Below are 24,744 nucleotides of genomic sequence, written 5' to 3' on the forward strand. Positions count from 1 at the left end.
CTATAAAGTTTTCTGAAGTCCTAGAGAGGTTTAAGCATTGTCCTTTCAGGTGCTTTCCTCAGTTCCTTACATTAAAAAGTCTCAAGGAAATACATAAATGCCATATAAAAATTTTTAAGCAGTTAATTCAGTGTCTACATTTTAACCATCGTTAAGGAAGGCGTAGGCCTCCCTAACTGGTGGTTCTGAAAATTACATTTGGCTTTAACCTGATTGCCCCTTATTATCTAAATGGTTGAAAACTTTAAACTTTGATTTTGGCTTAGTGGGACTGAAGGGCTCTTACTGCCTTGGAAATGATGTAGTCTTACTAGTATTTCCATGGGGTAATAGGATCATAGACTTGGAGCTGGCAGGGACCTTAAATCTCATTGAGCTTTATGCAATTGAAAATTAATGGGCATTCTAAGGCATATTTTCTAGGTGTACATATCTGAGGGCTTTCTCCTATGATGGATTATTAGTGGGCTTCTAGAGGAATAGATTGTGTTTTGCATTTACAGTCTGTCTTATTTTTAAAGGCTAGTTCATATTATGGACATTGGTTGATTAGTTGTTGTCCTTTGTCCTTGAAGAGGACCAAAAGGACATCACTAGAATGCTGTACACAAGTTGTGTGCAGACAGTCCTTGTGAACGTTGGGGGCAGATATTCTCAACTTGCACATTCTGCATTTCCTTTGAGCTGTTTCCGTTCTGCTTTGCTCAGAGCCTAGCACCTCAGTCTGATGTGGGCATGTTGTGCTGAGTGGTCTTGTGCCAGTGTCTCCCATGTCACACATGGAACTCCAAAGTTCTTAAGAGAGACCTTGAGAGTGTCCTTGTGTCGCTTCTTCTGACCACCATGTAAATGCTTGCCCTGTGTGACTTTTCCATGAAACAGACGTTTTGGCAAGTATATGTTTTGCATTTGAACAATGTGGCCAGCCCATCGAAGTCGTGCTCTCTGAAGCAGAGTTTGAATGTTTGGAAGTTTAGTTCAAGTAAGGGACCTCAATGTCTGGTACCTTATCCTGCCAGGTGATCTCTAGAATCTTCCTAAGACAATTTAGATGGAAGTGATTCAGTTTCCTGGCATGGCGCTGGTATATTGTCCAGGTTTCATAGGCATACAACAATGAGGTCAGCACCATGGCTTTGTAGACTTTCAGTTTGGTAGTCTCATACCTCTTCTCTCCCATACTTTCCTTCAAAGCCTCCCAACACTGAGCTAGCTCTGACAATGTGCATGTCAGCCTCATTATCAATGTGTACATCCCTGGAAATTATACTACCAAGGTAAGTGAACTTGTCAACAGCATTCAAAACTTCTCCATTTGCTGTAACTGATGGTTACCCATATGAATGGTATGGTAGTGGCTGATGGAGCACCTGAGTTTTCTTGGTGTTAGTTGTTAGGCCACAGTTGGCGCAAGCAGCAGAGAATTGATCCATACTTTGTTGCATCTCAGCTTCAGAGGCTGCATTGAGTGCACAATCATCTGCAAACATAAAATCATGCACCAACACTCCCTCTACTTTGGTCTTGGTGTGTAGCCTTTTTAAGTTGAAGAATTTACCATGAGTGAGGTAGCTGACCTTGATGCTCGGTTCATCCTCACTGAAGGCATTTGACAGCATGACTGAAAATATCATGCTAAAAAAGCATGGGAGCAAGCGTGCTTGTTTCACTCCATTGGTGACTGGGAAGGCACGAGAACATTATCTGTTATCTAGAACTGGGGCAAGGTTGATGTCATGAAATTGACGTGCAATGCTTATGAACTTTTCTGGGCAATCAGATTTTGACAATTTTCCATAAACCATCTTGACTAACACTATCAGAGGCCCATCCACAAATGTTGTGTACAGATCCCTCTTCTGCTCCTGGCATTTCTCCTAGAGCTGCCAGGGAGCAAACACCATATTGATTGTTCCTTGGCCCTTTCTGAAGCCACACTGGCTCTCAGGTAGATGACCATCTTCCAGGTGAAGGATCAGCCTATTAAGAAGGACGTGGGCAAGAATCTTGCCAGCAGTGACTAAGAAAGAGAACCTCCCCCATGATCGTCACAGGACAATCTATTTCCTTTACCTTTATAGATATGGATGGTGGAGGCATCCTGGAACTCCTGGGGGAAAAACTCCTCTTGCCATATAACAAGGAAAATTTCAGTCAGCTTTTGTATGAGCAATGGACCCTCTACCTTGTAAATCTCAGCTGGAATAGAATCACCACTAGGTGCTTTGCCACATGAAAGAAGCCTAATGGCATTCAAAACTTCTTCAGTTGGAGCTTCAGCTAGGGAGGGATTGACTTTAACCTGAGGTAAACGGTCAGTGGCTTCAACATTGATTGATGATGATCTATTGAGAACACTGTGAAAGTGTTCAGCCCATTTCTGTAGGATCATATCCTTATCACTAATCAATGTGACTCCGTCAGCACTTAGTAGTTGCTATGCACCATAGGTCTTTGACCCATAAATAACCATCAGGGCATCATAAAAGGGCTTTGGATTGTTGCTGTCAGCATAAACATCTGCCTTTTTACTGAGCCAAGAATCCCACATCTTTCTAAGCTTTGCTTGTATTTTTTACTTTTTTTTTCTTTTTTAAAATGCTTTATTTTTATTTATTTATATATTTATTATTGAGTTACACATTTTCTCCCCGTTTTTCCCCTACCCACCGCCCCAAAATAGAAGTCCCACAGGATATGCCCTCCTCCAATCTGCTCTCTCCCATATTTTCTCCCATACCCCTCTCGACTTTTCCAGTGGATCTCTATGCCCCAGTGCCTGTATATCTTATTTCCCAATTACATGTAAAATAGTATTAATAGTAATGTATATACACACACACACACACACACATATATATATATATATATATATATATATATATATTTGAATATTTAATTTTTAAACTTTGTATTCCAGATTCATTCCTTTCCTTCCTTGTCACCCACCCTTGCTGGGAAGATAAGCAGTTCAGTATAGGTTGTACATGTGTGGCTAATGCAAAACAATACCATAGTAGATATATTGTAAAAGACTGACTATATTTCCCTCCCTCCTATCCCACCTCCCACTTGTTCTATTCTCTACTTTGATCCTGTCCCTTTTCAAAAATGGGTGCTTCCAACTTCCTTCCCTTCCATCCTGCCCTCCCTTCCATCATCCCCCCTCTCATCCCCTTCCCCCCTACTCTCCTGGAGGATGAGATACCCTATTTAGTGTGTATTTCATTCCCTCCTCAAGCCAAATTCAGTGGGAATAAGGTTGACCCATTCCCTTTTGCCTTCCTATTCTTCCCCTCCATTGTAACCATTTTCCCTTGCCTCTTCTGTATGAGATAGTTTACCCCATTCTGTCTCTCCCCATCTCCTCTCATTAGATTCCTCTCTCACCTCTTAATTTCACCTTTTAAGTATCATCCCTTCCTGTTAAATTGGTCCTGTGCCCTCTATCTATGTATACCTGTAAACATATATACACATTCACATATGTATTCATATGTCCATATACCCTCATATGTAGACATATATATATGTATATATATATATTTCTAATCCCTTCCGCTACTGAGAAAAGTTTCATAAATTACAATTATTGTTTTTCCATGTAGGAATGTTAATAGTTCAACTTTGATAAGTTTCTTATGATTTCTTTTCCCTGTTTACCTTCTCATGCTTCTCTTGCTTCTTGTATCTGAATGTCAAATTTTCTGTTCAACTCTGGCTTTTTCAGCAAGAATGCTTGAAAGTCCTCTATTCCACTGAATGACCATATTTTCCCCTGAAACATGATACTCAGTTTTGCTGGGCAGGTGACTCTTGGTTTTAATCCCAGCTCCTTTGACCTCCGGAATATCATATTCCAAGCCCTTGGATCCCTCAGTGTAGAAGCTGCCAGATCCTGATTGTGTTTCCACAATAATTAAATTATTTCTTCCTGGCTGCTTGTAATATTCTCTGGGAATCCTGGAACCTGGCTATAATATTCCCAGGAGTTTTCTTTTTGGGATCTTTTTGGTGGATTCTTTCAACCTTTATTTTGCCCTCTGGTTCTAAAACATCAGGGCAGTTTCCTTTGAGAACTTTTCTTTGAGAGGATGATTTCTAGGTTCTTACTTTGATCATGGCTTTCAGGTAGTCCAATAATTTTTAAATTATCTCTCCTGGATCTGTTTTCCAGGACAGTGGTTTTTCCCATGACATATTTCAGATTGTCTTCTATTCTTTCATTTGTTTGGATCTGTTTAACAGCATCTTGATTTCTCATAAAGTCATTAGCTTCCATTTGCTCCAATCTAATTCTGAAGCAATGATTCTCCTCAGTGAGCTTTTGAGATTCTTTTTCCATCTGGCAAATTTGGCTTTATAAGGCATTCTTCTCCTCATTGCCTTTTTGAGCCTCTTTTCCCATTTGAATTAGTCTGTTTTTTAAGGTGTGATTTTCCTCAGTCAGGCTGTTGACTCTCATTTCATAATTTTCTTGCATTGTTCTCATTTCTCTTCCCAACTTTTCCTCCACTTCTCTTATCTGCTTCTTAAGGTCCTTTATGGCCTATAACCAACTTATATTTTCCTTTGAAGCTTTTGGTGCAGAAGTTCTGACTTCACTGTCTTCCTCCTTTTCCATGCCTTGCTCCTTTTTGTCCCCAAAATAGGAATGTAATGTTGGAATCTTCTGTCTGCTTTGTTTCCTTTTCCTGGTCATGTCACCCCTCAGTCACTTGACCCCTGGGCTTTTTGCCACAATAGGACTCTGCCACCACACAGGGGAGCTTTCGTCCCAAATGCTGGGGTTTTCTCAGCTGCCAGAGGTATTAGATGGGTGCCCTCTCTGAGGTCTCCCCACACTCTGGCAAGCTGGACACACACCCCAGGACCTCCACCCTAGACTGCAATCCAGGTCCAAGCAGGTTAAAGCAAGAGCGATTACCCCTCAGACTGGTGCTTGGTCCCCCTACACTCTGTAGGCCAGGAGCTGAAGCTGCCATGTGGTGCTGCAGCCAGCTTCTCAGAGGCTTCTTGTCCCGGGGGCAAAAGCCACGCTCTCCCACTTACTCGGTCCCAAAGTCCAGAGTGCACTGACCTCTCCCTTTGTCCTTCGCATCTATGGGTTGATAAATCTGGAACTGGCCACAGCTGCTGCTGATCTGGAGTCCCTCAGGCCGGTGGCTGGTCAGGCCCGCCCTGGGGCTGAAGCCTGGGCGTGGGGCTGGGCTTGTCAGAGCACTGAGCTGGATTCCTGCTGGCCTGCCGGGCTGTCCTCAGTGGGAGGTTAGCTTCTCTGTGTCATTTTGTGGGTTCTGCAGCTCCAAAGTTTGTTCAGAGTCTCCTTTTTACATGGATTGGGGAAGGTGGAAGCCGGAGCTGTGGGGAGGTCCTGCTTCTACTCCACCATCTTTCCTCTGCCCCCTGTAGTTTACTTTTGATGAAATTAAATGCTGCCTTCTTAAAGATGGATGAACTATCCTGCTGATAAACCCCTTGTATTTTCATTTAGCAACTTCTGAATTTCCCCATCTGTTTCATCATACATCAAACACATCTTGGTGTTTGCAAGTGGTCTGACCCCGATGAGCAAATGTAGTGTTATACACCAAATCTCTGAAAGCTCCCTACTCCTTTTCTGCTCCGCCGTTGCCAAATGTGTGTTGGCTCAACTTTCCATCCAAGTTAGCAACAAACTGTTCCCACTCAGAGAAGAGCTCCAGTTTGTTGACATTAATTCTTCTGGTAGTCATTTTGCCTTGGGGATGCTGCTTTTGTTGAATGTGAATTATTTAGCTTGCAAAGGATAAGTCTATGATCAGTCCAGCACCACACATTGCCTTTGTCACTCTCAAATCCTGTCTCTTCTCTTTGCAATAATTTATAGTCTATCAAATGCCAGTGTTTGCTGCAAGGGTGCATCCACAAAGTTTTATTGTGTTTAGGTCAAGAGAAGACTGTGTTGGTGATGAGAAGGTCATGAGATGCACAAGTCTTTAGTAGTAAGTGATCATTGCTGTTGCTGTTTCCAACTCCATTGCTCACTAGGATTCCCTGCCAGGTCTGGTAGTCTGAGCCTAGCATTAAAGTCACCTAGAATTATAAAATTTCCTTCTTTTGGCACATTAATGATAAGGGTCTCTAGTTCTTCATAAAATTTTTCTTTGACCTCATCAGGGTTCATCATGGTGGGAGCATAGGCACAGACAGTGGTGGTATGACATTTTCCTGCAAGTGACAATTTTATTGTCATGAACCTGTCATTCAATCCTTTTGGGAGGCTTACAGGTTTGTTGACTAGACTAGTTTTGATTGCAAAACCTATGCCAGCCTCTCCAGAAGAAACGTGTATCCAGCTCCAACTTTAGTAAGCTGGCCTTCATTTGCCAGCCTTGTTTCACTCAGGGCTGCTATTTGGATGCGATATCTGCTGAATTCTTTTGCAACAAGAGCTATTTGTCTTTCAGGTCTACTGGGTTTGGTGTTGTCTATAAGTGTGCACACATTCCATGTGCCAATGATGAGTGGAATTGTCTTTGCAGATGTTTTTGTACATATTTTTGTGTTTCGACAACAGAATGGAATTATCTGCCTGTTGCGGTAATCAGGCCAGGGTTGTATAAGCAGATAATTTTTAGAACACCTTTTCTGGCCCCTTCCTCACACCAGGAGATGAACAGTGTGAGCCTTAAAAGGCTGCACAGACACCCAGAGTGCTGCCAAATCCCACTGCTGTTTCCAGGGAGAAATGACACTATGGCCTGGGCCACCTGTGTGTAGGTTTTGATTACAGCTCCCAGTGTATTTGCTTCTGCTGCTTCATCACTTGCCTGTCACCACAGGACTTTGAGATAGGTATAATGGTAAAATGGTATGGGTGATGTGTTTTGATTTATGCATAAATTGGATTTAAGTGAGGCAAGAGTTGCTCAAAGTTGTTAGCCTCACTTTCTCCTCAAGAGTCATTAAAGTTCAGTGGCAGGACAGAGCCAAGATGACTGATGATGGCTCAAGATGCAGTAGGTGACCTTGGTGGCTTCAGTGTTTAACTAAACTCTAAGTGCTCCACAGTGCCTGCTTCAGCTGCCTTCATGGCTGTTGGAACAAATAGTTGTCATTCGTTCATTGTGCCAGGGGAAGTCTTCACATGCTTGGGGTAGATACCCCCCTAACTTATCAATGGGTTTGAGACCCCTTGGTTACCTTTAGCCTGCTTTAGCCCATCTGCTGACATGGTGTCCCGATGTGTGGCTGCTGTGCATGCTGCAGCTTCTTGGTGCCACAGGTGAGGATTAGGTGGATCAGGTTGTGGCAGCAAGCACCCTAGCATACCCAGGATGGCTGTTAGCACAGGTTCTTTGATCTGCTTTTCTAAAGGAAAGCTACTCAAAAGGGGTTAACAGTCTTACTTTAATCAAACATAAACTCATTTACCTAGTTCAGGGGAAAAAGTTAGCACCCTGAGCTTCAGAGAATGTAAACAGAAGTTACAAGCAGACAAAAAAATACCAACAGTGAAAATAACACAATTCAGAAACCAATAGACAGGGCTTCTAGTTGTCTGACCATTATACACATACAGTTAGTCACCAGAGAGAGAAGTACTAACATCTGGGTTTTCAAAGCCAGGGGCTCAACGGCTACCCAGAGTCTCATCTGGCCAAATCACACAACTCTTCCCAAAGTGAGCCACAAAGCAAAACCTCACAGCAAGGTATACATACTTATGTACATACATACATACATACACACACACACACACACATATATCCTTCTCAACACGGTCAGAGAACTTCACAACCCTTATGACCCACTTAACTACAAAGTAACAAAAGGTGGGCCTTCCCGAAAAACAAGCTTCCCACTGCAAGCTCCATGTGACCACATGCAGCCTATTAGGGGGCAGAGTATATTTTCAAATCAGGAAAGGTCCTCAAATTCACCTAGGCCTATTAAGGGGCAGGGAAGATCTTTAGATTCTTATTACCATTACACAGGTGGACATGAAAGGTGGAAAGCAGAGTGGCTAGGTGGCTCAGTGAATAGAGCACAGGCCCTGGAGTCAAGAGGCCCTGAGTTCAAATCTGGCCTCAGACACTTAATACTTACTAGCTGTGTGGTCTTGGGCAAGTCACTTAACCCCAATTGCCTTGCCTTCCTCCCTCCAAAAAGAAAAATAAAAGGTGGAAAGCATCCCTGAAAAGTGCTTAGCAGCCCTCACACAAGAGGTACTAGTCTTCCCTGAACACACCCCACACCATTATGGACCATAGACTGATACCTGAAGGCATGTAAACAGGTAGGACATCTTTTGAAGGCTTTGATTTTAATTACTGCTACCTTACTGTATTATTTGGGTGGAGTGGGGGGACAGGCTTAGAAGAATATTTTTATAATCTCATGGCATCTAACAAGGTAGTTTCCCTATTTAGATTGAGTATTTAATGTTGCTTTCCTTTAGCTTAGTATCTTAAGTATTGAAAATATCCCATTCATTTCATTTTCCTTTGGTTTGGGGAAGTCAAAAGGGAGAAGTAGGTGAAGAGAAAGTTTTTATCTCTATTGTTACTTTCCATTCCCATTCTTTTTAAATTAATTCTTTTGTATCTTCTAAAAATTGATGTAGCTATGTAATTTTGGTATAAAGATGTTTTATTTCAGAAGAATGTATATCACCCCTAAAATAGAAATGATAGCAATAAAAACAATGTATTTTTAAAAAATTCATTGAATTCAAACCCTTTGTTTTATAAATGAGGAAACAGGCACAGTGAGGCTAAGTGATTTACCTAGGATTCTATAGCTATTAAGTATCTGAGACAGGATTTGAACTGGGTTCTTTGCCATATCCTTTTTACCACACCTCCAGACTGGTGGTGGATCTAATCCTTATCAATTCCATGTTCCTAGAGCCTGTAAAGCCAATCATGAGTAGCTTTTCTGAGGACTGCTGTTGTGAATAACTTTAAGGATCTAATTACATAGTATAGTGAACTCTCTGTTTATTCAACAATAAACTAAAGCACAACATTCAAATAATATAACATAACTTATTACTAAGGTGGCATAAGTCACAATCTCATCAGTCAGTACAGAGTATCCAAGTAAAGTCTTCTTTCTTCTTAACTTGAGGCTGACTTTCAGCCATCTTTAAGGGGTAGCAGAAAGTATAAACACCATCCACCCCTAGGTCACAGTGAGTCACAATCTCATTAGTCAATACAGAGTATCCAAGTAAAGTCCTCTTTCATCTTCTTCTTCTTCCATGGCTCTTCTTCCATGGATTGACCGCTCCTAGCTCTTACTTGGATTCACCCAACTCTTGCCTGGATTCCACTCTTGCTTGGATTCGCGTGTAGGCAGCTCTTGCAGATTTTGTCTGGATTCACACATAGATAGCTCTCCACTCCTGTTCCATATCTCAGCTCACAGGGGCACCTCCACTCCAAGCTCTTTGTACCATCTGTTTCTAGGAATACAAAGCTTAACAGGGCTACAACAATATTTACACACATTAACCTTAACAAAGCTACAACAATATTTACACACATTACTGGCACTATCATCTGAATTCACTTTCTGTCTGACCATGTAACACAAATCAACAGACAAGGCTTCTGTCTGAGAAATCAAACATAAATCAACACTAAAGTCCTCTTTTAGGACTTCTGTAACCACAGTAAAGTCCTCTTTCAGGACTTATGTCTAAGAACAACAGACAGGATGTCAAGACAAGGCTTTTGTCTGACAGAATAACAGAGTACTAATATCTCAAACATTCTCTCTCTCACTTCTCAGAAAATAACACAAATCAACAGAGCTCCGAAATCACAAGCATTCCATCTCTGTTTGGCCTGCTCCCAGCTCTGCTTGAGCTTTTCTCTGCTTTGCTCCTTCTTGTTCCACTCTGTTTGCAAGCTCCTCCCACCATGGGCTCCATGTGATTAAGGGCAGGGAAGGTCTTCAAACTCTCTCAAGCCTATTAAGGGCAACAGGATATATACAGTTTCCAGCAAAGACTCTTGATGTAATGGAAGGTTAGACTCAAAGGCACTTGAATAACTGTAAACAAGCAGCAAAGTACTACTTTGTTTGCTATTAGAGAGCCATACTCAAAGCTTATTATGGGAGGCATTATATTGCCACTTCCTACTCATTAAGCAGGTAGTAAGCTGTAATGTTAAGGGAATTTGAAGATCTTCCCTGCCCCGTAATGGGCCTCACTTGGAGCTCAGCAAGAGAAGCTTGCTTAGGGCAGGCTTTTTTTTCCAGGAAGGGCCCCACCTTTTGTTATTTTGTAATTAGGTAGTGGGTCACAAAGGTTGTGATGTCCTCTGACCCTGGAGAAGGTTATACACACACACACACACACACACACACACACACACACACACACACACGCCCTAGGTTTTGCTTTGGGACTCACTTATGGGAAGAGTTGTGTGATTTGGCCAGATAAGACTCTCTGTAGCCATTGAGCTCCCCAACTTTGAAAACCCAGATGTTGGTGTTTCTCTCTTTGGTAACTATGTATGTATGTAATGGTCAGACAGCTAGAATCCTGCCTGCTGGTCAGTTGAAGTGTGCTTTTCTCTGTATTTTTTGTCCACTTGCAATTTCTGTTTGCGTGTTTCTGAAGTTCGGGGTGCTGACTTTTTCCCCTGAACTAGGTTAATGATATAAGTTTGATTAAAGTAAGATTGTTAACCCTTTTGAATTATTTTCCTTTAGAAAAGCAGATCATAGAACCTGTACCTAGCAGCCATCTTGGGTATGCTAGGGTGCTGCCTCTTACAAAATATTATCTATGATATTCTCAAGCTGACAAAGCTCTTCTGCAGAGAAGATTTCCCATCCCTACCAGTCATTGTTCTAGTGATTTAACAGGTTGTGTAATCTTCAGCAGCTTTATAGATTCCCTTGGTGGCAAAATCCCTCTTAATTTTTGATCTTGTGACAAAGGAAATAACCTGCTAGCTCTCTGGGTCTCCAGTATTTATCTTTGCTCTTGATTTTCTTCCCCTATACTTGATCCCTGTGGGGTTTTAACATAATTTCCAAGGAAAGTTTCTGGTTGGTCACCTATGTTTCATCCCCTGGGCCAGATTTCTATCCATATAAGGATTTTTCTTTCCACTTCTGTTATTGTTAAGTTTTAAAGTTGCCCCTCTGCATGCTCCTTTAAAACAAAGTGCACATTCATATCTAATTCTGATCATTGAATATAAGTTTACTTTTATTTTCCTCATGTTGGCTGTCTGGCTTTTTTTAGTACCATTAGCCAAAGGGAAAGAATACCTTGTGGTATCCGTATTTTTCCTGTCATATGGGGAAACTTGACATAAGTGTGGCAGCCACAAGGTGCTGGGCTTTCCTCTTTCCATAGCCCTTTCTTTACTGAATTAGGGTCTTTATGAACCAGCCACGTCAGCTTCTTCAAACATCTTGCATCAGGCTTGACTTTGGTCCAGTGATTTAAGCCTCAGGATTGGAATAAAATGAGGCCCTTATGGACCATCTGATATTTAACAAAAGCCAATTTGATGATAGCTTGGCAAGAATATTCAATAAGAATATAGTATTGATTCACTTTGGGTATTCTTCTCCTTGCTTCCACATTTCCCAGGTTAGAAGTATGTGTCAAGTCAGAAGCTTAAATTGAGCCTTAGTCTTGTGGGGTCTTACATCTCTTCATTCCAAGTCATATTTGATCTTAATAATTTTGTTACATTTATGTTTAAACTTTTGGTATGTGTTTATTCATTCCTTTATACCGTTGTAGTTGTGTGTGTCTGTTTTGATTCTGCTTATTTTACTCTTTATCAGTTAAAATGTAGATCTTTCTATGTTTCGCAGTATTCATTACACATATCTTTCTTATAATGCTTTTGCATTCATATAGTACAGTTTGTTTAGCCATTTTCCAGTTGATGGACATTTACTTTTATTTCAATTTTTTTTGCCATCACAGGATATTGTGGTATATATTGAGATTTTCTTCTTGTCAGTGGCTTCCTTGGGGTATAAGCCCAGGAATGTGTTGCTGGTTCAGAAAGTCAATTGATTTTCAGTATTCCACATTTTTCCCAAAAAGGTGGTAGTATTTCATAGCTCTATCAATAATATGTGTTCCTATTATTCCATAATCCCACCAACATTGATTATTGCTATTTTTTTTTCATCGTTGCCAATTTGCAGAGTGAGGTGAAACCTCAGGATCATTTTGGCTTGCATTTCTCTTATTAGTGATATGGAGCATTCTTTTATGTGGTTGTGAATAATTTACGTTTTTTTTTTTTTAAAACTATTTGTTCATATTCTTTAACCATTTGTCTGTTGGGGAATGGCTGTTAACCTTACATATAATTATTAATTATTTATATATCTTGGATAAAAAGCCCTCACCAGAGAAATTTGATGCAAAAAACTTTTTTTTTTTAGAAAATTTGACCACTTCCCTTCTTATCCTAGATACATTTATGTGTCTATGTAGAAGTGCTATGGAATTTCAGGGCAACTTGTTTTGTGTTAGAAAGAACTTACAGATATGGTAGTAGTACATTTTCTCCTTTCTATAAGTGAAGAATTCCATATTTTCCTTAGTGACTCATTGTGGTATGAAAGCAACTCTGTATTCATAACAAGCTGAAAAGATTTTCAGTTCAGGCTTAAAAGATGGCTATTTTATCTAACAGTGAGCCTCGCAGATTTGGAGAGGTTTGTTACACCAGAAGGTTAGCCAGCAAGTGAGAGGTGTGTGTGTGTCTGTATCTATCTATATAGATAAAGGGGATACATACACACACACACACACACACACAGTATATACCATAATAAGTCACAGGATTTGTCTATTAAGTCAGAGAGGTATTATGAAATGTTTTGGAGAGATTGAAGTGAAATAAAGCTCCTAAAGTATTGAAGAAAAAGTATAGATCAAAACAAATGGAACCTAAAACTAGGATGTTTCAGAACACCTCATTACCTTATTAATGGCAATGTAATTCAGTTGCAAGAATGCTAAACTTGGAGTCAGAAGGCTTGGGTCTGAATTTTGGCTCTACCTTTAATGACTGTGATTTTAGACAAGTTATTTAATCATTGTAAATCTCTAAAATGGGGGTAATAATACTTGTAAGACTTACCATTATAGGGTTGTTGTGAAGATTAATTGAGGTAATGCATATGAAGCCCTAAAAGACAGAATTATTTAATATAAACTGTCCTTATTATGGCTCTTTATGGTTCAGGTAGCAGCTATAAATTGCTTCTGTAGAAGTATGAGGAAACTCTTATTCTTATTTGGTGTGCTCATCCATATACCTTCTCTTTCCCTATTTTATTCTTTTTTTTTTCTTTTTAAGCAATTGGGGTTAAGTAACTTGCTCAAGGTTACACGGCCAGTTATTTCTGGGTGTGGTGCTAAGTATCTGAGCCCGGATTCGATCCCAGGTCATCCCGACTCTGGGGCTGGTGCTCTTACTCACTGTGCTACCTGGCCTCTCCCCTCTTTTATTCTTTACAGTTCCAGTGGAACCAAGATTAGGGTATGAAGTCCTATGCAGGTAGCAGCCATCTTTCTGGTTACTTACCACTAATATAAGCCTATGTGGACTGAGAACTTGACAGCAGCTATCACTCTACTCTTATATTTTATTTTTTTTCTTAAACACCAAATAAAATTAGAATTTACATATACATTGTAAAAAAGAAATGGGAGATTACACATGGTTTTGTGACCATTATGAAGAACTTGCTTTTCTTTTTAAGTATATAGTAATTTTATCATATAACTTTATAAAAACTGTCGTGTTTGTTTACTTCTGGCCTTCCTTTAAATTTTTTTTTTTATAAATATCTGTAGTCTCCCTTTTTACTTACCCCTCCCCAATTCAAAAGCAAAGGAAAAAAGTATTCATAGTCTAGCAAAATGTAATTCTACATTGAATACAACTTTGGTCTTGACCAGAACTATATGAGATCACCACGTTTCTCTGTCAGGAGGTGGGTATCATGCTTCATTACTGATATTTGAAATCTGGGCTGATCGTATGTACTACTGGCAGTATTTTTCCATTGAACTTTTTAGCTCTTTATAATCTTTTTTTGATTCTGAGCTATTTTTCCTGCCTATCCAATAGGATTTTCTCCTATGTGGGCATTCCTAGCTGTGAGAACTTAGTTTCCTTCTATCCCTTCCAAATCTATCAGAACTTAGTTTCCTTCTTTGTCTCCCAAATGTATTAGAACTGAGCTGAATGAATTTGCTTTATTGGTAGATGGCATTCAACCATGTGAATTTTAATTTTAACCTTGAAATTTTACCCTTTGGGTATTATAAATTAAGTTAGGGACCATAATTTTGTAAAATAAATTTACTGCAAACAAAAAAAAATCCTGTAAACTTTTTGTGTTAATGATAGTAGCAATAATAACTAATTCTTTAAGCTTTGCAAAATGCTTTACAAATACCCCATTTTAGTTTTACAACAACCCTTGAGAGAGGATGCTATTATTATCCCCATTTTACAGATAAGGAAACTGAGGCAAACAGTTTAAGTGGATTGCCCAGGGTCACACAGATAGTGTCTGAGTTCAAATTTAATATGGGTCTTCCTGACTCCAGGTAAAGTGTTCTCTCCCTCTAGCTGCCTCCCATTGTTAAGTCATCCTTGGCTCAGACATTGGAATCATACTGTCTGCCATGAATAGACCAGACAGTAATCTGCTAGCTTTCTCATTCCAAAGCATCATTCACTTTGTGCATCTGTAATTAGTTTCTTTCTGTTAGACATTAAAATAATAGGTAGCAGAAGGTGAAGAAGCATCATCTTTTGCTCCTGTTCATATGCTGCTGAACGGAGCATAAGAAAGTCTTCCAACTCTGCTGATTATTTCACATTTAATTTATCTATTCCCAACTCTGCTGTCAGTGCAGCAAGCTGATTCTTTCACTCCTACCTATTTGATTCTCTGTACCCAGTATCCACAGTGTCTGTTTCAAATCTTCTTTCCTCAAGCCTTCAATACACTTATTCTACCCCTTTCAGCTGAGACCCTCTCCTCAAAATACACTTTACAAAAAAAAATGAGGATTTATGCTGAGAACTCCATCATCTGGTAATCCTTCCTCATCTCACAACACTCTGATGTTAATCTCCTTCCATTTCTTTTATTGCAATCTCAGCTGAAGGAATGGTTTTTCTCCTGATCAAAGTCAACCTTTATACATTCTTCCTTTATATTCTCCTGTCTTTTCCTACAGATTGCCCTCACTATCATCCAGTTTCTCTCTTAATCTTCAATGTCTCCCTCTCTTTGGATTCTTCTCTTCTGCCTAAACATGTCCAAAATATCTCCCATCCTAAAAAACCAAAACACATAACTGACTTAGACCTAGCAGTCTACTTTATCTCTTTTAGCTTTGATAAAAGCTATGTGCATTTGATGCTTCTATTTCCGCTTCCTTTTGTCTTATACTTTCTCCTTAACCCCCTGCATTCTGGATTCTGACTATATTAATCAGCCAAAATGACTTTCTCCAAAGTCAGCAAGGATTCCTTAATTATCATGGCTAAAATATGTGTCTTTCTTAATTCTACCTTTTGAAATCCCTAATTTGCTTCAAAGTTCAGCCCAGGGGCCACAATCTATTTTAAGAAGTCTTTTCCAATTACCACAGCTGCTAGGACATACCTTCTAAAAATTATCTTGTATTCATTTTGTTGTATATTATGTAAATACCTGTTGTCTCCTACATTAGAATGTAAGTTTTTTTTTTTTAAGGGAACGGGATATTTTACTTTTGCCTTTAGTAAGTTCTTAACATATGGTTGTTAATTGTTCATTGATTCTTGGATCAGATAAGTTGAAGTGTCGTTTGGTATTTGATTCCTCAGATGTAGACATTTTATCCTCTGAACAATGCTCTTTTACCTCATTTGGCTTATTGGTAATTAATTATTGTAGTTTCCTGAATTCCCGTGATTTTAATTAATGTATGATTCTAACGTTTTAAGAAAGTAGCTTGGTTTAATGGATTCCTTGTATATTATCAGGTTATGTGTTTCTGACAGGCTTAAAGTATATGATGGAATTTTTTAAAAATACTACTTTAATACATAATTATCATCACAATCATTGGAACCCCTGAGGTTTATGGGAACACAATATTTTGACCTGTAATGGAGTAATATGTAGGTAAATTTAAAAAATATAGCAGGAATCAGCATAGATAAATCACAATGTTTTGCTTAAATGAGTTCTTTTTTTTTTTTCACTTTTTTCCATAGTGACCCTGGTGGAGGTATTGAAATGTCTGAGTTTATTCGAGAGGCTACACCCCCAGTTGGTTGCAGTTCACGAAATTCTTATGCTGGTCTAGACCCAAGCAATCAGGTAGGAGCCTCTACTATTCTTTATGTTGTCATAGTATATTTGATGTGCCTTTTACTTTCCTTTGATCTTTGTTTGACTAATTACATTTTTTTTTGGTAAGCTTTCTATTTATAATACTTTTGTTTCTTTTTTTTAAATTTCCTTATTTATTTTTAGTTTTCAACATTCACTTCCATAAGATTTTGTTTTAAGTTTTCTCCCCATCTCTCCCCTCCCCTCACCCAAAGATGGCATGTAATTTGATATGGGCTATACATATACATTCATATTAAACCTATTTTTACATTAGTCATGTTTTAAAGAAGAATTAAAACCAATGGAAGAAATCATGAGAAAGAAAAAACAAACAAAAAAAGAGAGAGCGTGCTAATAATATGCTTTGATCTACATTTAGACTCTATAGTTCTTTTTCTGGATGTGGACAGCATTTTCCATTGTGAGTCTTGGGAGTTGATACTTGCATTGCTAAGAAGAGCGAGATCTATCAAGTTAGTCATTTCACACTGTGGCTGTTACTATGCATAGAGTTCTTCAGGTTCTTCTCTCTTCACTCAGTATCAGTTCATTCAAATCTTTCCAGGTTTTTCTGAACTTTGCCTGCTCATCATTTCTTATAGTACAGTAGTATTCCATTACATTTATATACCATAACTTGTTCAGCCATTCCCCAACTGATGGGCATCCCCTCAGTTTCAAATTCTTTGCCACCACAAAAAAGAGCCTCTATAAATATTTTGTGCATGTGGGTCCTTTTCCCATTTGTATGATCTCTTTGGGATAATGCTTTTATTTCTAATGGACTTTTATATAATCTTATTTTACACAATTAATATCCCAATCAGATAGGCATCAACAAATCAGTAGCCCTGTTTTAAAGACAGGAAAACAATGGCCTGATATGTCTATTGCCTTGGGACCAGCCTAAGTTTGGTGTATGACGTGTCATATAGGTAGCAGTGTTTTATCTATAGCAGTTTCCTGCTGGAAGTCTCTATTTAGTTGTTACAATATCACTTTGAATATAGCTAGAACTGAATTCCTGACCTTCTCGAAACCATGTTCCTTATAGTTTTTTTCAGTGGAATTATGATCCATCTAATCACCTGGTTTTGAAACCTTGAATTCATCCACAGTTTTTGCCTTTTTCCTGAGATCTCTGATGTTACCAAGGCCCTTTAATTTTTATGTAGTGTGCCCCTTTCTTTTCATTCTCACTGCTGCTATCTATAATCCTCTTGGCCCCCATTCCTCTATGTCTGTAGTACTACTGGTACAATAGTTTTCTAACTGGTTTCTCCAATTCTCTTCTTCAGACTCTCTCTACCATCCATCCTATTAATCTTAAATTTCACAGTCAGATCACTCTTTCTATACTACCACTTTGTACTTGTCACTCCCTGCCCAAGAATCTTTACTGATTCTCATTGCCCATTGGATAATTTCCTAAATTCTGTACTCTTCCCTTGAATCAGGCCCTTCATAGTCTAGCTTCTACTTATTTCCAGCATGCTCTGATGACTTGCTTATACTTATGTGAATTATCCTGCTAGTCAAATTAATACATTTATTTTTAAAGACCATGTGCATTTTTCTTTGTGCCTTTGCTCTTGCCCCTTTATCTGAAATGACCTTCTCTTCCTATTTGTGCCAAAATCCTTTTTTCCCTTTAATGCCTATCTGAAGTCCTGCCTCCTCTCCCACTCAGTGATGTCTTTCACAGTGATCTTAGCCTATTGTGGTTACTCTCTCCTCTGAACTACTATAAGATTTACTCTGACTCATTTGATACTTGCCACAATTTGTTATTTTTATTTGTTGGTTCTGTCTTGTCTCCAGATTGTAAACCTCTCACGGAGAGAGGCACTGTAGCTTTATATTTTCTTGGTTTCCTTGATCCTTAGCAGAATTGTACACACAGTAAGCATAGATTAGCTTTTCAGTGGTGGTGACATACATCTTAGAATAGCAGATATAGAGTTGTAAGGGAACCCAGAAACCTTTTAGTACAACCTTCTTCTTTTATAGAGGAGGAAACTTGAGGCCTAGGACATTTAAATGACTTGACCAAGGTCACACAAGGTGTCAGAGGCAGGAGTTTTCTTCTTCTAAGAGCAGAATGTTACTAATTACCTTGAGCTTGATGGAGTAGAAAAAGTGCTAATTTTAGAGTCATAGAATGTGGGTTTTAATTCTTCCTCTGCTACTTACTAGCGGTGTGTCCTTGGTCAAGTTACTCAGCTTTCCTGAATCTCTGTTTTCTCATCTGAAAAGGACTTAGACTACAGAGAATCTAATCTAAGTCAATGATTCTCTGCATAGAGCTTTATTACTTGGTACATGCCAAGGAGAGAGCTGTCTCTGAATCAGATGAATTAATATAAATGAAAGCTATAAAATACTATAAACATGTAAGATGTTCTGATTGTAATTTCATGATTGCAGATTATGATTGTTTGCCCAAATTCAAATGGACAGAATTAAAAAATTTGTATTTCTAGCTATTCAACAAAGCACATGGGAAAATAACCTCAGTCAACAGTTTTAATCTTTTTAAGTACTTATGTTTTATCCCATGTGTTTATTGCAAGTAGATCAAGTGATGGGACGAATATTGTTTTGTGAGAAATACTTGTATGTAATTAGATTGGAACTTCTATTTTTTTAAAAGAAAGATAATAAAGCAGAAAGCATTACTCATTCTTTAAATTCTTTATTTTGGTGGCATTCTCTCCTGTCTTATCTTTTATGCACGATAAATTGATAATTGGGCTTTTGGTTTTTGAGTGATTAGAAATTTTAGTTTCTTTGGCATTTGCATAGTCAGACTCTTTACTGAAAAATGTAATCAGATTTTGACTACCCCAGAGACAAGTCTCATTTATACAGGGTTTTTGGGCCTATGCTTTTTTCATTTATTTAGAAAATGAAAAATCAGTATCTATCCCTGGAAACTATCTGATGATTTGGTATCACAAGACCTTGTTCATTATATTTTAGGGAGGTCATCTAACTTTTAACACTACTAAGAAAAAACATTGAATTTTTTTTTAAAGCAGCAGTTCTTTAGTAGGAATGGGGGAGCTATTGAAAGCTAATATCTTTTAGATATGTGGTTTCATATTTATTTTTAATTAAAACACAGTTGACATGTTCTTATTGTTTTCCTTAAGTAGAGCTTGGTACTTCACTTAAAAATATTTGTAGAGTTTTTAACCAGTTCATAAAATAGGAAGACTAAATACCCATTTGTACACAGACCATTTAGAAATCTGTTCAGAAGTTTGTTGTCAAAACTTTTGTTTTGAGAGGTGTGTGTATATTAAAAAAAATATTTTTTACTGCTGGAAATTTTTGGTAAGTTTATTGTGTTGCCTTAATTTAAATGTTAAGTGGTGTGATTGCTTTGTTAGTGGGAGACTGAAGAATATTTCATAGGATGAATTTTTTGTTTTGTTTTGTTTTGTTTTTTGCCTTTTGGAGGGCAATTGGGATTAAGTAACTTGCCCAAGGTTACATGGCTAGTTTTTTGGTGTGGGTTGTAAGTGTCTGAGGCCGGAACCTAACTCAGGTCCTCCTGATACTGGGCCGGCGCTTTACTCACTGCACCACCTAGCTGCCCCTCCAAAGTTTTTTCTTAAAGGACTGAGTTTTTTTTTGTTTGCTTGTTTGTTTTGCATTTTGATGATATATTTATGACTACCTTTTGGGTGTTTTTGTTTAGTTCAAGATGTTTGGTAAGAAACTATATCTAAGAAGGAAGAATTGTAGAGAAATAATTTTATGATCACTATTTCCAGCTTTGGAAACAACTGAGAAAATTTTTCATACATGCTGCAAGGCAATCACCAAGTTCCCTGTAAAACTTTCCTGGTATAAGAGTAGGATGGATATGAAGATGGACTGATCTCTTGATTTTATAGTAATATTTATAAACTTGGCATCTCTGTGATTATTTTTTTCTTTCTCTCCAGCAGCTATATTTATTATGGGGCTGGTTTGAAGAAGAAATTGGGCTAAAACCTGAAAATTATGGTTAATTTTTAAAATAGAAGTTGATCAAAGTAATAAGCTGTGATAGTCTGACAAAACTTAATTTTGATTTGTTTTTTCAAGCAGTTTATTTAGTCATTGTTCAAATGACTGAATTTTTCATGTTGCATAGGTAAGACATTTTATGAATATTAACTCTATGAGTGCATTAAATATTATTTTTCTTCTAAAGTTCAATTAAGGCTCTTGAGTTCTCTCTTGGTGAGTCTTTTTAAATTATGTTTGTAGGAATAGTTGCCAAGAATGTTGTTAAACAATAGCTCCACTGTTATTATACTTTATTTTCTGGGATGAATTTTAGCATTTCCTGTTACTTTCTCCCTTTATATAATTCTTGAGTTAATGTAATAAATTTTGACTGTAAAATTTTTAGAGGTCTCATATCCTTTTTTTGCAATTATTTTTATTAAGAAAAATCTACATGTTCTTCCCTTCATCTTCTCCTCATGCCCTCCCAACTGGAAAAGAAAAAGAAATATGTATAGTTTCTATATACATATAGAAATATTTATAGTAAGAAATATGTACTGTTAAGTAATTTAATGCATTGACCATGTACAAAAAAACATGTCTCAATTTGCACTCTAAATAACTCACCTCTTTGTCATGAGGTAGTCCTCAAAATGTGGTTGGATATCATGTTGATCAGAATTCTTAAATCTTTCATAGAAGTTTTCTATACTTTTGATTAATATCACTAAAACCAAATTCAGTGATCATATTTTTATTTTTGTATATATTAAACCTGGAAATTCCTTTTTTAAAATTGCTTTTGCTTTTGGTTATTTTCAATGCCATTTGTAAGTAGGCACTTATAAATAAATACTTTGTTAGTGCAGTACAGACATGAATACTGTTGAAATAAAACAGTATTGTAACAATCACATTTTAGTATCTAACATACCTATAGGATATCTAGTTTTCTAAATCCTGACTTGTGAGTACCCTATGGAACATAGAACTTTTTGGTTATACACACCCAATATTTGTTGTACTTTTTTGCTCAAAATAACACAACATAGTTTGCTTTTTTGGGGTCAAGATAAGAATGACTGAAAGTACATGACACTATGATCATATCAGTATGTAGTTCATTAATCTGTTGCTCTATAAAATTAAAGTGTTTGAAACACCAAAATTAATAATCATGTTTTGTTTCCAGATTGGGTCTGGCTCACCTCAACTTGGAACAGAAGCAGCCGTTAAAGGTCAGATTTTAACTTAATTTGAAGCTTATCTCATTGTCTCTGTTTAATTTTTCCTTATATCACTCAATCATAAAACATTTATTTAGAACTGGGGATATGAAGAAAGGCAAAGATAAACAGCCCCTGCCCTCAAGGAGCTTCCATTTTCATGGGGGAGAGGACATGGAAATAATTAGGTAAATACGAGCTCCCTCGTGGGTGTTGTTACTGACGCTTTGACATTCTGAAGACTTCGTAATTTCACAAGTGCTCATTGAAACCTCTCTGTGCCTTCTCACTCTCTGATTCTTGTTCATGTCTTTCCATAATTTCTCTATAGAGATTCCATCTAATGGGCTGAAGGCTTTCTTCTGTTTCTCTTAATATCTTGGAGGTAACTACTGTAACATTAGGCTATTTATTGCCTCTTTTTTTTCTTGCTAAATAACTAGTCTATCTTTTTTTCCCCAGTCATAAATATCCTCAATGGCATCTTTTGTACTGTTTTTCCATTAGAAGTCATCACTTGTCATGTTTTGTAGCCTACTTAATCTATAATAATATTAGCTTTTGGGTTACTTATTTTTTTATTCTTTTCCTGAGATTGTGGTATTTCATGTTTTGTAGAACCTTATTATATTATCCTTGGGAGAGGGATAAAATATGTTACCTCTAGTATTTGTGTTAAAGAGAAGGGCAACTGATTTAGAATATATACATGATGAGCTCAGCAGTGAACCGAGCCGAGGATTGAGTAGATTAGATTAGTTTATATATGAAAAACTGTATGATTCTTTTAGAGATTTCAAACAGCTTACTGGTACAAATCTTCATCTTTTTAATACTACCATTCCCCCCACAGTTTAGCTGTGTAATACATAATGAAACCAAGAACTATTATTATAAGTAACTCAAAAGGCAATGGAACGGTCAGTGTACATGAAACTGAATGGGTAGTCCATCATGAAATTACATTCTCTCTGGTTGGATTAGTTGGTCTAATTCAATGGACTTCCTGTCCAGTTATATATCATAGTTTATGCAACATATGTTTTTCATCCATTTATGTGAAACCATGCACACTGAGTAATCTTTTACGCTTCTGTAAGGTAGTCTTTTAGAGTTCTGAAGATCAAGCCAATTACTATGATCTCATCTTAATAAGAATGTTCACAGACTTTCATTATTATTAGAGAATCTTTTTTTTTTTTTTGGTACTATGTTTAGAACATTTTTCATGACACCTTAGGGTAAAGAGCTCTCTCTGCACTGATGTCCATAGTCAATGAGTTAATTAAAAGAAGCTATCTCTATAGTCACATTTCATATAATTTTATATTGCCATACTGTTGTATAATTGTAAAAGGTACATGAAAGATACTTCATATGACAGAAGCCTTTTAAGTTATATCATGTTTTATTGAGTAAGAAGTTGGCAGATCTGATTCTCCATGCCCTCTCAATCATATGTTTATAATGATACATTTGGCTGTAGAAAATAATCTGTGCCAGTCCTGCCTGTTCCTCAGTATTTTCTTCAAGGATACTCTTAATGTGTGATAGAGAATTCTTTTGATGATTTTATAGATGTGAGAAAATAAGAATATTGGTTAATAGTTGATATCATCTTGGTTACCTTTGAGGGATAAAAATCATGTCTGTTGATTCTTTTATTCTTTTAAAAATTTTCTTCTCTTTGAAATTCTGAAATTGAGTGTTTTAAGTACATTTAAAATTATGTTATACCTGGTATAGATTCTCATATCTATTTGTTAAAGTTTATTGGTATAGTGGAAAAATCATTGAATTTTGAATTTGAGGTCCTGAGTTCAAATAGCACCTCTTTCCTTTACTACTTTTGTGATCCTAAAGAAGTCATTTAATCACTGGACCTCAGTTTCCTCATCTGTAAAAATGAGAGTTGAACTAAATGACTTAAATGGTTCTTCCAGTTCTAAATCAATAATCTTAGCACTTTCCCCTCAATTTGCTATTAAGTGCCATTGCTACTCTCTTGTAGTACTAGAAGGCACTGAGATGGTAGAGTGTAAAAATTTGATGGTTCCACTGTTCTCACCAGCAAAAACTGATCACTCAAAAAACTGGTAAATCTGTACCATCTACCAAATAGATAGTATCTATTTTCTGTACTCTTCCTAATTTCTTCTATAGAGAGTCTTTGGGTGATCTTTTTTTGTTTTAAAGTATGCCTGAATCTAGCATGTTCATTTATGATATTATTAATGTCTTGGTTTAGCTTGAAATATGTTGTCAGGATCATTCTTCATAGAAAAATTTTTAATCCTAATAATTTTTTTTGGAAGTTGATAAAATTTATCTACTCCCCTGTTTCTATAAAACTCCACGTTCCACAAAAGTGTGAATGCTTTGGACTTCTGTAATAATTGATTGTTTTGACTTGCTCTGTTTAATTTGTGGAGCAGAACAAATTATGCTTTTGTTACAGTCTGAGTTTTGTTTTTAAGATTTTTTTGATGGGGGGATGATATTTTGTATATTACTGGAGTGAAGTTACTCAGTGGTAAGGGAAAGGAAAACATTACATGTGCTATATTCTTCCTTTTCTCTTTTACACCTCTATAGAAAATTATTATTATTTTAAAGCTGTCCAGTTATGGAGAAGTCCTTTTTTTGGTTTTTACTATTATCATTTTAAGAACAATTAGAAAATTGGTATAATACAAAATGATTTAAATGAAAAAGAAATAGCAAATATTGTGCTATTTTCCAAATATTTCATTTCTTGACTTACTGGCAATTGGGAGTTTGGAATCTCAAAGTTCATTCAGTATTTTAGCCGTTGCTACAGTGGATTTAAATTTTATCTTTTTTTCATTCTTTAATTTTGCAATTGAGTGATACCTTTAATGGAGAGATATTTAGTTACTCATATATTCAATTCCTTAGTACAGCCATGAAGTATAGTTTTTTCTTTTAAGAACAGCCAAAAACCCAAACACCCTAATGTACTTCTTTTAAACTTTTTAGGAGATACAGACACTGCCAAGACTTCTGATGATATCAGTTTAAGCATCGGCCAGAGTTCTAGTCTGTGTAAAGAAGGAAGTGAAGAGCAAGGTGAGATTCTATTGGGCTTAAATATGGC

The 24,744-nt window shown here is 37.2% G+C and overlaps 1 protein-coding gene across 4 annotated transcripts in view; it reads left to right on the forward strand.

The window, feature by feature from the left end:
- Positions 1-24,744, forward strand: part of PCNX1 (pecanex 1) — a 255,281-nt gene that overhangs the window by 64,060 nt on the left and 166,477 nt on the right. For 3 of the 4 annotated variants that reach the window (XM_069092078.1, XM_069092079.1, XM_069092080.1), the window contains exons 3-5: positions 16,275-16,380; positions 21,593-21,638; positions 24,627-24,716. In XM_069092078.1, the coding sequence (XP_068948179.1) occupies positions 16,275-16,380; positions 21,593-21,638; positions 24,627-24,716 (242 nt within the window). The remainder of the gene's footprint in view (positions 1-16,274; positions 16,381-21,592; positions 21,639-24,626; positions 24,717-24,744) is intronic. The other variant, XM_069092081.1, reaches the window with a different exon arrangement.

The sequence above is a fragment of the Petaurus breviceps genome, unplaced genomic scaffold (assembly GCF_028583685.1).
Source record: "Petaurus breviceps papuanus isolate PSGF00001 unplaced genomic scaffold, PetGlider_PUasm1.0 189, whole genome shotgun sequence".
In the NCBI taxonomy this organism is placed as follows: Eukaryota; Metazoa; Chordata; class Mammalia; order Diprotodontia; family Petauridae; genus Petaurus; species Petaurus breviceps.